At 51.2% G+C, this 14,979-nt stretch overlaps 1 protein-coding gene across 1 annotated transcript in view; it reads left to right on the top strand.

The window, feature by feature from the left end:
• Positions 1–1,422: 1,422 nt before the first annotated feature.
• Positions 1,423–14,979, top strand: part of PHC2 (polyhomeotic homolog 2) — a 49,896-nt gene continuing 36,339 nt past the window's right edge. The window contains exons 1-6 of the mRNA XM_058553606.1: positions 1,423–1,626; positions 4,393–4,551; positions 5,625–5,702; positions 6,148–6,312; positions 8,237–8,323; positions 9,459–9,771. Coding sequence (XP_058409589.1) covers positions 1,453–1,626; positions 4,393–4,551; positions 5,625–5,702; positions 6,148–6,312; positions 8,237–8,323; positions 9,459–9,771 — 976 coding nt within the window. The 5' untranslated portion in view covers positions 1,423–1,452. The remainder of the gene's footprint in view (positions 1,627–4,392; positions 4,552–5,624; positions 5,703–6,147; positions 6,313–8,236; positions 8,324–9,458; positions 9,772–14,979) is intronic.

Here is a 14,979-nt window from a genome sequence, read left to right as displayed (position 1 = left end):
CACACTTTTTTCAGCTCAAGGTGAAACCCACCCAGTCTGAAGCAGACAGCCTGAGGAATGTCAACAACCCCAAACTGAGCAGCAGTTATCTTTGGAAGATAACAGGACATTAGTGACTATTTTAGTTCTTTGCACTAATCGGTGCTCTCATTAGTGTGAAAAAGTCATTTTATTTTCTTTATTTATTGAATTGGTATAGGCTGTAAGCAGAGAATTCAATGTCTAAGGTGGGATGACAGTGTTGTTTCAGGATGTAGGAAGGAATAGGTAGAAGAAAAGACTTATATATAGAAATGAGGATCTTTGGAATAGCATGAAAGATGAAAGAGAGGAACTTGAACTCAGATCTGGGTATGCCTTTCCCACCACCTCTTCCTTCCTTCCCAGCCCCTCTCCACTCCAAACACATTGCTTCAAGGGGATGCATGAATTCCGGCTCTGAATCCAGGTCATAGGATGATCCCTGAAGGAATTTCTGGCACTCCTTGATGACTGGGATAGAAGGTTCCAGGAGACTCTGCCAGTTATACCTTGGAAGAGGATTGATCTATTGGAAGTGGACACTGGGAACCAGGCTGGGGACAATTTTAATCTGTCCACAACAACAGCCAGTGTGAAGGGAGCACTCAGTGTATGCGTGACACTGTACTCAGCACCTCGTGTCATTATTTTACTTTGTCCTCCCAACAGCCCATATGCTCTTACATCTGATAAATTGAGACAGAAGGTCACAGAATCGTGACTTGCCAAGGTTTCCCAGCTACTAAGTGGCAGAGCCAGGACTGAAACCCAAGTCTTTCTGAGTCTGAAACCTGCCATTTTAACCAAATTGCTCAACACAGTGCCCTGCTCAGCGCTAGATCAGAGAGCACTGAGTAAGTACTTGATAAAGAAAACAGAGACTCCAAACATACTTGAAGCTCTTCTGGCTTTGAAAACAAAATAAACACTTCAGTTTATTTTACTGCCTCCTTATTTGCCTCTTTCTCTCATTCTGTTCTCTAGCTTTTTAATTCCGTTTCTTTCACCAACCAGCTTTATAAACATGGACAAATAACTTCTCTGATGCTCAGTGTCTCCATCCCAGAGATGAAGAGGTGGGTGGGGTGAGAGATGATCCCTAAGATCACTGGATCCCTACGAGCCAGTAAGACCGTTAGAGGAAATCTGCCTCCTTTGCTGGTTTTACCTCCTCCAGCAGAAGGAACAGGTCATAGACTTTAGAATCAGGCAGAGGGGATTTCAAATCTCGTCTAGTGAACCACGCCTGGCCCTGTCCTTCTGATGGCAGGTATGTCTCAAGCCCTCAGTTCACAGGCTGGTGGAAAACTCATGCATACGTACACGTTCTCTAGTAAGTATTTGTTTAACATTTCACTTCTGCCTCTTTCCTCCCAGCATCCGCCTGCTCTTCTGCCATCTGAGCACCTTGACTGTGCCACCCTGTAGGCCATGGAGAATGAGCTGCCAGTCCCCCACACATCTAGCAGTGCCAGTGTCACCAGCAGTACCAGCGGGGTCAGTAGCAGCAGTGGCTGCAGCAATAGCAGCAGTGGTGGCAGTGGCCGCCCCACTGGACCCCAGATTTCTGTGTACAGTGGCATTCCTGATCGGCAGACCGTGCAGGTAAGATTCCACCTGATCTAAGGATTTGTATTCTTTAATCATCCACAGGACTAGCCAGGAGGATGTGTTGGCACGGTCTGTGGAGTAACAAGAGTGTTGAATCTACACTGGGCATTAGGGGGCGTGTTGGTAGATATATATTTGTGCAGAGTTAGAGAGAAGTGATGCTAGGTGAGTCCAGTCAAGGAAGTTTGGGGCGAGTGGGAATACTTAGCACATCAGGAAAATCCCTTTCTTACCTGGTGATTCAGATCCCAGAGTGCTGTTTTGGGAGGATAGGTATGTGAAAATGTAAGGGGCAGACAGGTAAAAATAACAAACAGGAAAAATGAGTGGGAGCTGCTGCTCCACAGCCTAGACCCACCATCTAAAGGACCATTGCCCTGTAACAAATCTAAGTTTCTTAAAGACGGAGGACCAAAATAGAACCCCAAACAATCCTTTGTCTTTGTAGCTTTTTACCTTCTTCCGTAAAGCAGCAGTTTGCAAAGTGTCATCCCCGAGGCCTTCCAGGTGATTACACACTGTCTCAAAATGCAGTCGTGACCATGTATTGCCATTTGCTATGTGCCCTGCACTGTACAAAGCATTTTGCATATTTATCTTCTCCTCTCGCTGTGAGAATGGTTGTTATTAGGCACAATTGTATAATTGAGAAAACTGAGGCTCAGAGAAGGTAATAACTTGTCCAAGGTCATTCAGGTCAAGACAAAAGCTGAACCTAGTTCTTCCCCCAAACCTGTGTTCTTAATCACTGCAATGTCTGTTTGAAGTTCCCGGATAAAACAGGCAGAAAAGAGAGACCACAGCCCAGAAGTGTTGACTCTGAGTAACTTTGCTGTTACAGCGCTGGTGTACTAGACAAGTGACCTCATCCTACTTTGGCCTCAGCCCAGGTTAGGGACTGGAGGAGAAGCCACAGTAGACAGTGAGAGGTCTGACAAATCCAGTTAAAGAAGACACCATCGGATACTCTGGAATCTTCCCTCTCCCAGTTATCTCTTCCTCACACTTAATAAAACCTTGTTCCCCACACCCATCCCTGCCACCCCCACCCCCAACCCAGCCTCTTCCTCTGGCCCCTTTGCACATGAGTATTTTAGCTCCAGTTTCTAGCAGCTGATATGGTGATGTGCCCTCCTTCTGCCCCTCATCGCAACTCTAGGCGAAAGGGATTGGGATTCTGCTCTGGCAAATGGACTGACCCAAGGTTGTGTTCTGCACCCAAGCAGGACCACGAGGGGCTCTGCCTGTTTCCACTCATTGGCATCCTCTGGTGAGGAGGGGGCACAGCATTTCTGCTCTTGCTATCTGGACTGCTGGGACATACTTGCAGGAGGCTAAGGAGAATAGAGAGGCCTAGGTAAAGGCAGTGAGAAGAAAGAATTCTGGGGAGAGCAAGGAATAAAAAGAACTGAGTTCATGAAAACCAGACCCGCAGCGGGGGGAGTACATGGAGGAAAGTGTGTGGAAGAGTTGGGATGGGGTAGGGGTACCTGGGGAGACCCCAGAGCCCATGGAGAATCTGTGATATCAACCTGTTTTCACAGAACCGCAAATCTGAGCCCAGAGAGTTGTTTTGTCCTAGAGCCACCAGCCCTAGAAATCACGCTAAGACAGAGAGAGCCAGACTGGAGGCTCGCTTGCCGGGGGCAGGACCCAGAGTTGGGAGCAGCCCTGTGGCCAGGGATTCAGCAGAGGTTGGATGGGAAGTAGGTCAAAGCCTGGCCAGGGCCTGTGTAGGGCATCAAGTGGGAAGAGATGGCAGGAGGGTGACCAGGTAAGAGGAGGGAGGAGAAATGTCTCTGGGGCTTGGGAGAAGAGACATGGGATATCAGGGCTGGGGGAAAGGCGTTCACTTATCTTTGTTCCTGGGGGTGAAAGGAGGCTTTGAGGGGTTGGGAGTGAAGAGTGGGAGAGGATCAAAGAGCAGCCTTTTGTCATTTCCTAGAGACTGTGGCTCAGCCAGTCCCATCAGGAAAGAGAGAATTGCGATAAGGCCAGGGAACAGGAGATGGTGGCTCCAACGAGGGAGTGCTGGAGAGAGGGAGGGGAAGAATAAAAGAGAAGTGCATCGTCCCTGTGGCATTGGCTGCTCTGCAAGGCTAAGGGGACCTTCTTCTAAGGGACTGATAGGACTTTCCAGGCAGCGAGGGGCAGACCCTGGGAAGCAGCCCCAAGTCTGCCTCGAGGCCCCAGCCAGGAGGGTGTTGCCCTTGGTTAAGTTTTAGTTTGACCGGCTGTGTGCTAAAGCTATAGGCCCCCTTCCAACTTGTCTCTTTCTTCCCACCCATTTCCTTCTCTCTGCCTTGTTGAGCTCTGGTTCCCTCTGTTGTCACCTTCCCGTGTTCTAGTCACCCTCAGCTGAGGCTGAAGAATGGTGGGGGAGGAGAGTGCCAAACAAGCCTGGCATGGGACACAGTGTCACTGAAGGCTTAAAGGATCTCTGTCTCCTGAGCCCCCCCACTGCCAGAGAGTTGGTCAGAGCAGCGGTGTGCTGCTGTGACTTTCCCCACAGGGACAGCTGACACAGGAGCAGAGGGGACATGAACTGAAGAGAGATGCAAGATAGACAACAGCTGTCTTCCCCACCGCCCTGGAGAGTGGTGACTGGTTACAGTGGTGGTCACAGACCTGGTGTCCTTCTCTGGGCAGTTGGGGAGGGATGGGGCTGACAAGGCGTTGTTGCAGAAGGGGCGGGTCTACAGCGGGCAGGTGGTATGGCCGGCTGATAGCGCCGGCTCTTCCCTCTCCCTGCCCTCTCAGGTGATCCAGCAGGCCCTGCACAGGCAGCCCAGCACGGCGGCCCAGTACCTGCAGCAGATGTACGCCGCGCAGCAGCAGCACCTCATGCTGCAGACCGCAGCGCTGCAGCAGCAGCACCTCAGCAGCGCCCAGCTCCAGAGCCTGGCGGCTGTGCAGCAGGTAAGAATTATAGGAAGGCCGCTGATGCCACCGAGAGTCCAGGTGGCTGCAGAGGCAAGAGGGAGAAGAAGCAGGCTCTGCACAGGTGTTCCCTTGCGTCCTCTCACCGGATCCTCCCACAAGCACCTACTGTGAAGTAGGTATGGTTGTCATCAGCGTCCTTTGACGGCTGACAAGAGGCTCTGGGAGGTTGAACACCTTGCCCAAGGTCACACAGCTGGTGAGTGGAGTGGCTGGAACCCTCAGCCCGCCTAGCCCAAGGAAGAAGGACTGCGTGAGCCCTTCTCCACCACATCACCCCACTACAGGGAAGGGCCCAAGGGCTTAAGGTGTCCACAAGAGAAGGCCATTGCCCATTCAGCTTGCCTGCTGCCATCAGAGGCTGAGAAGAACTCATTCGTTCATTCATTCAACAAAAATTTTATGCATCTACTGTATACCAAAGTTTGTCAGGCACTAAGTATACTGTGGACCCTGTGTTCTTAGAGCTCATAGTGGGGAGACAGCAAATAAACAGAAACCCAAATAGACAAGGAAACAAAATATCTAAATGTCTAAATCGTGATAAGCACTGTGAAAGAGAAGAAGAGACTGCTATGGCCGAACAACAAGAGGATCACCTTAGACTGGGTGGTCAGGGAAGGCCTCTCTGCTGGAGTGACATTGAAGCTGACACTTGAAGGATGAGAAGAAGCTGGGGTGGGTGTGGGGGGTGGGCTGGACATCAGACAGTATGTACAAAACTCTCTGCATGGGGCCCGTGAGGCGAATATGATGGAGCATGGTGGATGGAGGGCTGAAGAGAGCTGGAAACATTTGGTAATAATCATAGCTGAAAATTCGAGTGCTTATATGTAAACGCTTTGCCTTGTGTAAACCTTTCAGCAATCCTGCAAGGTAGATACTGTTATTATCCCCACTTTACAGAAAAGGAAACTGAGGCACTTGCTTGCGGTCACATGGATGATGCAAAAAGGGGGTTTGACTCTTATAGTGCTTCCTTTGGAAGTTGAGAGCCTGAGGGATGATTGGGGAGATCTGGGACTCGAGCGATAAGAATTGTTCTTTTCTAGGCAAGCCTGGTGGCCAACAGACAAGGGAGCACTGCAGGCAGCAATGTGTCTGCACAGGCCCCAGCCCCGTCGTCCTCGGTGAGTAGGTTGGTGAGCAGCAGGCAGGGCCCACAGCTCTGGGACCAGTTCCTTCCTCCTTGCCCAAAATGTTCGCGGACTCCCAGACCCGGTCATAGTGAAGCCTTAGCCATGTAGAATCGTGGCTGGAATCTGTTACTCTTGCCAGAATAAAAAGTGCATGCCTCTTTCTAGCCCTCACTTTAATAACTCCCTGTCATCTTTCCAATGTCGAGGCTCTCTGTCACAGCTCAGTTCTCTCCCCACTGGGTCTTCCCTCAGCTCTGCAGGTAGCCAGAGATGGGGCAGCACTGGGGGAAGATCCAGGGCCCAAGGACCAGAGATGGTCCTAAAGAAGGCTAAATAGACCAAGGAACAGAAGAGACGGAGAGAAAGAAAGGGATGGGAGGCACAGAGTTAACTAGCAGAACTTCCTGTTTCCTACTATGCGTGTCTCTCTCATCAGATCAATCTGGCGGCCTCCCCAGCAGCAGCCCAGCTCATCAACCGGGCTCAGAGCGTCAACTCAGCAGCAGCCTCCGGCATCACCCAGCAGGCTGTGCTCTTGGGCAACACGTCTTCTCCGGCCCTGACTGCAAGCCAAGCACAGATGTATCTAAGGGCACAGATGGTGAGTACCCAGCCTGGGCCACAGCTCTGGTGGGCTGAGAGGACAGAGGCAGAGAAGTTGGGAGCTGGGAGATTGGAGAAGGGTGGTGATTAGAGAAGGGTGGGCAAGACGGCCTAGGGGACAGTTAACAGGAGATCAGGAGCGGAATAAAGAAGGGGGGCCTAGAGGGCTGAGTGGGAGCTTTGGTATAGGCTCAATGACTCAAGGACGGGCGGGGTTCCAGGCTGCAATAGAGGAAGTTACCCATGATGCATCCTTTCCTTCCCCAATTGTCCTCTTCTTATCAGAAACCACTGCCCAAAATCAATTAGGGTAAAAAATGCAGGGGTCCATGCCCAGACGATCTATACACTCAGACGCATAAGATAAGCAAACACACAGACCTCCATGCACTCTACAGAAATGGGGTCTTACCCACTGTGACAGTCCCAGCAGGGACTGGCCACCACTAGCTCAAGAGCCAAAGTTGCCTTCCAGCCCAGGTGGTGAAGGTGGCAGCCAGCTTGAGGACATGCTGCTGCCTCCACTGCCCTCCCAGCTGGGCCCCATTCTAATCAGGACACCCTGTCACCCCTTAATCAGGTGGGGTTGTTCGGACTGAATGTACTCAGGACGGCACCAGCCCTGGACACGCATACCTAGAATCTCTCCTTTACACCTATCCCTAAGGGGTGCAGAGGTCCTTAGGAACCCAAAAGTTTCCTAAGGTTCAGAAGAATTTCCTGGGAGAAGAGCAGGCTACTCCCTAGGAGGCAATGACATCTAGCTCTGCTGGATCCCAGCTTAGATCGCTGGGAGTCCCATCTCAGGTCTCCCATTCTGAAGATTTCTTGCTTCAGCTTCTTGACACACTCTCCTGAAGACAATACAGTCCTGCCCCTCGCTTTGCTCCTGTGGCCGGAATGTGACACTTGGAGCTTCAGTGGTCTTGCTCAAGCACTTCCATCCTTGACTCTGAGTTCACTGTTTGAGATGCAGCTCCGATCCCAGGGAGTAGCCTCTTAGACAGAGTATGGATTAGACCCCACTTCTCTAGCAAAGCAGACAGCCACCTTGTGACACTGTCCAAACTTGCCTTTGTCTTCAGTTTACTCACCCCCTTGTCCTACTCAATAGCCCCAACTGAGTTCTGTAGCCTGTCTGCCTCCCTCTCAAAGCAGGGCGCACATGCCCAGGGGAGCGAGCATGGGCGCATCACAGAATTCTGGGGAAAGCATGCTGTCAGACACCAGCATGTCCACACTGCCGCCAGGCTAGACCCACAGGGGTGCACATGTTACACTGAGACCATCCCGCAGCCTGCAGCCCACGGAAGGAGATGCAGACACGAGCACAGCTCTAGGTGCTCTGGTTCCTCTACCACTGTTGTCTCTGTACACCCACACACACACCGAATCACAATTTGACTGAAAAATGACCAAAGAATACATCTAATTTGACCCCTTCCAGAGGAAAGTCCTGTTCTGACCCAGACCTGGAGGCAGGAGTGGTTAGACCTAGAAAATGGTCCCAGGGCATCTGTCTCAGCCCAGGTCCCTGCTCCCTGAGATGCTGCCGAGAGAGTGACTTTAAGATGTCCTGTGAATGTTGGTCCCCTCTAGGATGAGCTCCTCGCAGAGGCTTCTGGAGTAAACCTAACCTGGGTGCAGCCCCTCAATAGCTCTCCCCCACCACCCCCTCACTGCCCAGCCTAGGTCAGGACACCACAAGCCTCTTGGGACTTGCAGGCGATCCTTCCGGACTCCTTCCCTTTCTTGCCTCCCTGTTTCCCTGTGTCTGCTCCCTGGCTAAAATGTCCTGTCCTGTGGCTGAGCCCACGTTGGGCAGGTAAACGGCGCCTCGTTTCCTGTGATTCCAGGCCCAGCCAGGTAACCTGGTGCAGGTAGCTAGGAGCCTAGGCGGCACTGTTCCTTTGTCCCCTCAGCTCATCTTCACGCCCACGGCCACCGTCGCTACTGTGCAGCCTGAGCTCGGCACTGGCTCCCCCGCCCGGCCCCCCACCCCTGCCCAGGTGAGGATTCCATGCTTGTGGGAGGGCAAGGGGGTGGGCGCCCTGGAGCGGGGTACTGATACTGGGTATGGGCCCAAGGCTGGAGGAGCTTTGAATCTTTGGAAAGGTTGGGATCTTCTAGGAAAGCAAGTGGGAGACAGGACATCCCAGTGCTCCCAGACTTGCTCCTTCATTCCCCATTGAGAAGGCCTCAGCCACCCGTGACTCTGTTTCACAGGTCAGCAGTCAGAGAGCAGTGTGCTGACCCAAGCATGATGGCCAACAATGTGTGGTCGTTGCTCCTTTGTACCTTATACCCTCCCCAATATAACTTGTGTCATTGTCGTTGCTTTTTAAGTGGACAGTCCCACTCTGGTTACACATGCTAGCACATCTAGGACTCAGGAAAAATGGCATGGAAGAGGGAGCAAAGATGAATCCTGGGTCCCCACCTTCTGCTGGAAGCACACAGACACTGCTGTGGCTGTAAAGAGTCTCTGGGCAGCAGGAGAGAGGACCACCCTCCCACTCCCGTCTCCTCCGTCCCCAGCTGCAGAATGCACTTGATAGCAAGATGATCAGATTTGTCAGATGCCAAGTCTGGCACAGCCTCTGTGTGTCCAGCAGAGGGCACCAGGGACTAGGTTGAATGAGCATGCTGATCCTGGTGTAAACCTTACTCAGAAGACAAGATAATCCTTTGCCTGGTGATCTTACTGGTCAATTAGCTTTCACTTTTTCCCTCGCCTTTTCCGGTGTGGGAAGCCCCAGGGCCCACTGTATGTGGGAAGTCTGTCTAAGTGGTATGCATCCCTTCCTGATGGTTTGGGGGAGGAGGGGAGGTAACAGAAAGGAGAGAGCCTGGCCTCCCTGCCTGGGCCTGCCCTAGCCTGGGCAGTCATCTCTTCTCAGAATTCCAATTCTTCTGCTGATAGATCCAATCACTAGTGCTCTTTCTTGTCCCCTTTAGAAACTGTCCTATTCCTGGTTCCTCTTTCAGCCCCTAACTCATTCTGTCTCTCTCTGATTTTATAATCCACTGTCCTGTTCAGCCATCCCTGAATCCATCCCTGACTCCTCTATCTTAGTTGTGTGTTGTGTGTTGGCATTACTCCCACCCACATTCTCTGGACTCCTATAGACCCCTCTTTTCCAGGTACAGAACTTGACCCTCCGAACACAGCAGACACCAGCTGCCGCAGCCTCGGGCCCTACCCCCACTCAGCCTGTCCTGCCCAGCTTGGCTCTGAAACCCACGCCAGGCGGTAGCCAGCCTCTGCCTACCCCATCACAGGGCAGAAACACTGCTCAGGGTTCCCCCGCAGGTGCCAAGCCTGGCATAGCTGACAGTGTGATGGAGCCACTCAAGAAAGGAGATGGCAACAGCAGTGTGCCGGGGAGCATGGAGGGCCGGGCTGGGCTCAGCCGGATGGTGCCTGCTGTGGCTCCCCACCCGCTCATTGCACCAGGTAAGGGCTCCAGGAAGAAGGATCCTATCCCAGAAAACTCAGGAGGACTGTGGGTCAGGGGAAAACTTGCACACTTTCCTTGTTCCCACCGATGTGCTCAGATACCAGCCACGTGTCTCTCTCTCCCCTCTTCCAATCTTGAGATGTTCGTCAGCTCCTGATTCTGTTTCCTGCTCCTAGCCTAGCTTTAAAGAAGGCAGCCACATCAGTTGGAATAAATGAGCACAGTAGCGATTCTCAGAGTACACATCATAGCTCTTAACCTGAGTGAGTGGAGGTTGGCAGTTGGACTATTTTGAAATTCTCTAAGATGGAGCAAAAAGGACCAGGGCTAGCTGGAGGCATGTAAGAACCACACAGGGAGATGGGGAAATGGGAAGTTTATTTTCTCATCATTCAACAGACATTTGTTGACTAATAGTTGCCAGTTCTGGGCATGCAGAGAAAAATAAGACTTGGGCCTTGCCATCTAAGGAGGGCACAGTCTGGAGAGACAGACAAGTCTAATGCAGTACAGTGTGATAAGTTTTGTAGTCTATGTGAGCTCTGAGCACTGTAGGAACACAGAGGCACTATCCAGTCCTGGGGAGAGGAGCCAAGAAAGGCTTGCCAGTGAGGACAACACTTGAGAATAAATCTAGCAGATTAAAAAAATTATCCAGCAGATTACTTGTGAGGCAAGTTCTGTGAAGGAGATGAATCAGTATTCCCTGGGACTAGACTGCTTTCTCTGCCAGCTAAAATTCTCCCAGCGCTGCCTAATGTGGCAATCTTTAATGAGAACATCTGCCAAGAGCCCTACAAGCCAGACTTATCGGTCTAGGGAACAAGACCAAGCTGTTGTAGCACAGCAATAAATGTAGTGGTGGACCACGTGGCTTTGCGTTAAAGAGAGAACCACCCTGGTCACATCCCTGAGACAACTGCTAACCCCTGTCCTCGTCCACATCACATCACCATCCGATCTAACCTGCATTTTTTTTCTGGAGAACCTACTGTGGGTTAACCAAGATGCTCAAAATATGATTCCTTACCCAAAGGAGTGTGCAGTCAAAAGGAGGGAGCCAGATAGATAAGCAAAGCCATTCAATTTCATAAATTCTATTATAAGAGTAAGTACGAGGTCAGTTAAGACACAGATGGTCATCTCGGTGCCAGGCAGGATGAGTCAGAGATGCCGTTCCTCAGAGGAAATGGCACAAGCCTTCAAGTATGAGTGGTTTACCCAAGAGACAAAGTAGGGGAAGGTATTCGAGACGGACAGAGGAAAGCACAAGTCAAGTGTTATGACAGTGAGCTGGGAAGAATCTGAATTAAAGTCCTTTATTTGCCTTTTTGAGGTTTCAAGGACAGAGGGTTAGTCTCTTGGCTTGCAGTGGTCACAACTGAGCTGAGGAAGGTACCTCCCTGCAGGGGCCTCACTGCCCTGCGTCTCCACGCATCGCTTTCTCCAGAGATTGGTCCAGCCTCTTCCTCTTATGGAGAAGGAAACTGAGGCTCAGAAGGGGAAAGACTAGGGGATCTTACAGTGAGTTGATAACAGCTTGGACCAGAGCAAGGACCCCAAATTAGCATTTTTCCTACCATCTCATTCAACCTACAAACCCTAGAGCAACGTCAGGGCTTCAGGACATTCTGAGAACCCCATTTCTGCCCAGGCCACAAATGTAACCTCTCCCGAGATCTAAGCCAGCCCCCGGATTCTAAGCACCCTTCAAAAGAAAGACCAGTTCTTGGTTCTTCCTAAGGCTCCCAGGCAACCTTGGGGTCTCGAAAACTGGACAGCTGGTAAAACGTCTGTTGTGTACTAGACAGTACACTAGGCACTTTTATGCACACCGCCTCTTTCAACCTTTGAAAGAACCCTGTAAGGTAGATGTTTTTATCCATTTTACAGATGAGAAAACCGAAGCTCAGAGAGGTTACCCAAGAACTTACTACATATGTCCCTCAAGGTCACATAAGTGTTAAGTGGCAGAACTGGGAACCAACTCCATCTCTGGCTGAGTCAGATCCTGTGTTCTGAATCATCAAGCTAGATTTGCCTGTCTCAATTCTTACAGTAATTTGGGGCTTCCTGACCGAAAGCTCAAAGAGCTGATGGTTCTAAGATGGTTCTGGGGTTTGCAGAGTCTAGTGGAGGGCTCTCTTCTCTTGAGCCTGAGAAAGGTGAATGCCAGTGAGTTACAGGCTGAGGTCCAAGGCCCCAGGTGTGGCCTGGGACTAACAGTATGTGGCTACACACAGTGCAGAGACCCGTGGTTCCACAGAACTTGCTGTGGAGCAGCTGTGAGCTGCCGACCACAAAGACCCTCTCCCCAGAGACACAGACCAGTAGGCTTTGCACTGGTCTTGCCTCCCACCATCCCCTGCTATTCTCCCTTTCCTCTGCCACTCGTTCCTTTCTGTTAACCGTGTGGTTCCACTCCCCAGCCCCCCTCCCAAATGGGAGGCAGAGGAAGGTTTAGGATGCTGCAGATCCTCTCAGGGCCTCTGGAACAAAAAAAGACTGAAATAATCCCTATGACCTGCTGGGGGGCAGCCTGGAGCAGCACCTGCCCTGTGCTCCACAGTTCCCCAGGCAGAGGTAACTTGTGGCCTCCTGCCCAGGCAACCCACTGTGAATGAACTGAGGGATTAGAGCGGGCGCGCATGCGTGTGTGTGTGTGTGTGTGTGTGTGTGTGTGTGTGTATGTGTGTGTGTGTCTGTCTGTCTGTCTGTGTGTATGGGGCCAGAGCATTTTTTTGTTTGTTATTGGAGCTTTTTTGAGCTGGCTGGCTGGTTGCCCCCAGGGAAAGTAACCAGTGGAGACTTGGGGGTGGGAGGGGGCAGTGGGGGGTAAAGCGGAGAGGAATGTGTCCTCCTGGGATGGGGGCTCTACTCCTAGAGCAGGCAAACGCTCTAATCCCAGCTGGGACTGCTCCCACTGACAGCTGTTTGGGGGCAAAGCCCCTCCCCCATGGCAAGCTCCCTGCTGTTCCTGCTCCTGTCACCTTGGCAACCGGTTTCTTTAGGCTCTGCAGATAGAAAAGGTCCCTTATGCCCTGAAAAGGGGTGGGTTGGTAGGTGGGGGAGGGGAGTTAGGGGCGGAGAGCAGAGCCTAAGAGGTTGGGCTTCTCAGTGATATGAGGACTGAACAAGGGAGGGCAGAAGAGCGGCAGGTGGCAAGGGCCCCTGGGCCTGGCCTTCAGGGAAGCCGAGTCCTAAGGGAGCTGGGCCACAGTTCCCGATGGGAGGCTTGGTTCTCGGAGTCCTCATTCTAGTGGATAAACTTGGGGCCTTGGGTGCACACTCAGGCCCAAAGGTGAGGAGAAAGTTGCTGACCGGGAGGGAGATGCTGATAAAAGGGAACCGTCAGGTCATTGAAAATCCCAGGGCCTCTTTACACAATCGTGCTCCGGATGCCAGGTCCTTGTTCTGTCTCCTCATCCCTCCGCAGGTCTCATCGCAGGGGAGAGAATTCTCCATGGGAAGGTCTGCACATAGCAGCTTTGTTTTATCACAGAGCGGGTGTTGTGTCCGGGAGTAGTGATTTCTGTCTGGGACAGGCTGGGCAGTGTGATGCTCGCTGATTCTAGAACTCTCGGGTACCGTATCTCCCTCCCAAAGCAGCTGCCAAACTGTGGGGTAGACACACTTCTACTTAGAGGATCCAATAAAAACCAAAACATACAGGTGGGCCTGTTTTCTAGCTGGAATCAAAATTCCCAACAATTTTGATGTTAAATCATGCTCATGACGGATGTTAGTCCCCTTCCCTCCTTATCTACCCCCATTGCTGCCCAGCCTGTCACCAGGTTCTGAGGGTCATTTCAACTATACACTGTCAGACCAAATTTAGATTACTAAGAATCTCATCTTCATATTAGGGGAAAAAAATCCAGAGGATATCCGTGGAGGAGTTTTATATTTTAACACCCCTCACCATGGGTGCACACGTGTGCACGTGCCCATGTGCACACACACGTGTGTGTGTGAGAGAGAGAAGTCCAGCTGAGATACACAAAGGGCCGTGGAACTGTTGAGCGTTCCTTCTTTCCTGAAATTCTTCACCCTTTGCTCCTGTTATATTACTTCCATGGTCGCTGCCAACTAATAATAATAATTACCAGTTAATGAACAACCATACTCCAGGCACTGTGCTAAATCCCTTACCTACATATCTCCCTTAATCTTAACAATGATTAGTCCATCTCACAAACGAAGAGGCCATGGCTCAGAAAGAATAATTGTCATCCCCAAGCTTTTCTCTCTTTAACTGTTCAGTCTACCTCAACAAATATTCATTTATCACCTATTATGTGCCAAACGTAAAGCTAACCATATGGGAGTTACAAGATGAACAAGTTTAGATTCTAATAAGGGTTGTGGAAATTTGAGTTGCGCCTTGACAAATGAGTGAGTTTCAAGAATGGAGCAGAAGGCAGATCATCTCAGCTGGCACTGGGAAGCACCTACACCCAGAGGGGCCGTGTGTACATGTGACCGTGTGTGTGTGTAGGTGGTACCTGGTCCTCCTTCCTTGTCCCTTGCCCCAGTGCCATTAGCTGTGGGACTCCCAGAAGACTCAGTCCCTTCCCCCTTGGTTTTACTCCAACACTTACCCCCTAGAGGAGCTTGTCTCCTCTTATGCTTCAGACACGTACCGCCAGTCCGCAGAGGACTTCTCTGTGTGCGTCCCTCCCTGTCCTCATCCCCTCTCCCCACAGATTTTCCAGCTGTCTACAGGATATTCCCCCTTGGACGTCACCCCACCTGCAAACACATTTTTAAAATTTGGAGAATTCATAAACAGAAGAAAAACAAAAACCTGGAAGTCATCTTCTATGCAAAGGCCCTCTTTCCTAGTTCGTGACCGCTGCCCACAATCGTGAGGTGTTCCTGGACCCTGGCTCACAATCTCAGGGGTGTTTTGACTTGGTTCCCCTTCATCAGGGAGGCAGAGTGTTATTATGGGAAAAGCTTAGGATTTGGAGTTAGACCTGGTTTCAGACACCAGCTTCATCACTTACGAGTTTTATGACCATCATCAAGTTACCTAATCTCTTGTAAACCTCAATTTCCTCATCTATAAAACAAAGGTGATTATATTTACCACAGGCTGTAAAGACAAATGAGGTGGCCTGCCAAGGTGGCCAGCACAGAGTAGGCTCATGACGGATGTTAGTCCCCTTCCCTCCTTATCCCCCGCCGTCGCCGCCCAGCCT

This window comes from Diceros bicornis, chromosome 13 (assembly GCF_020826845.1).
Source record: "Diceros bicornis minor isolate mBicDic1 chromosome 13, mDicBic1.mat.cur, whole genome shotgun sequence".
In the NCBI taxonomy this organism is placed as follows: Eukaryota; Metazoa; Chordata; class Mammalia; order Perissodactyla; family Rhinocerotidae; genus Diceros; species Diceros bicornis.
Note: the sequence above shows the minus strand (reverse complement) of the source record. Positions and strands in the feature narration are given on the sequence as shown.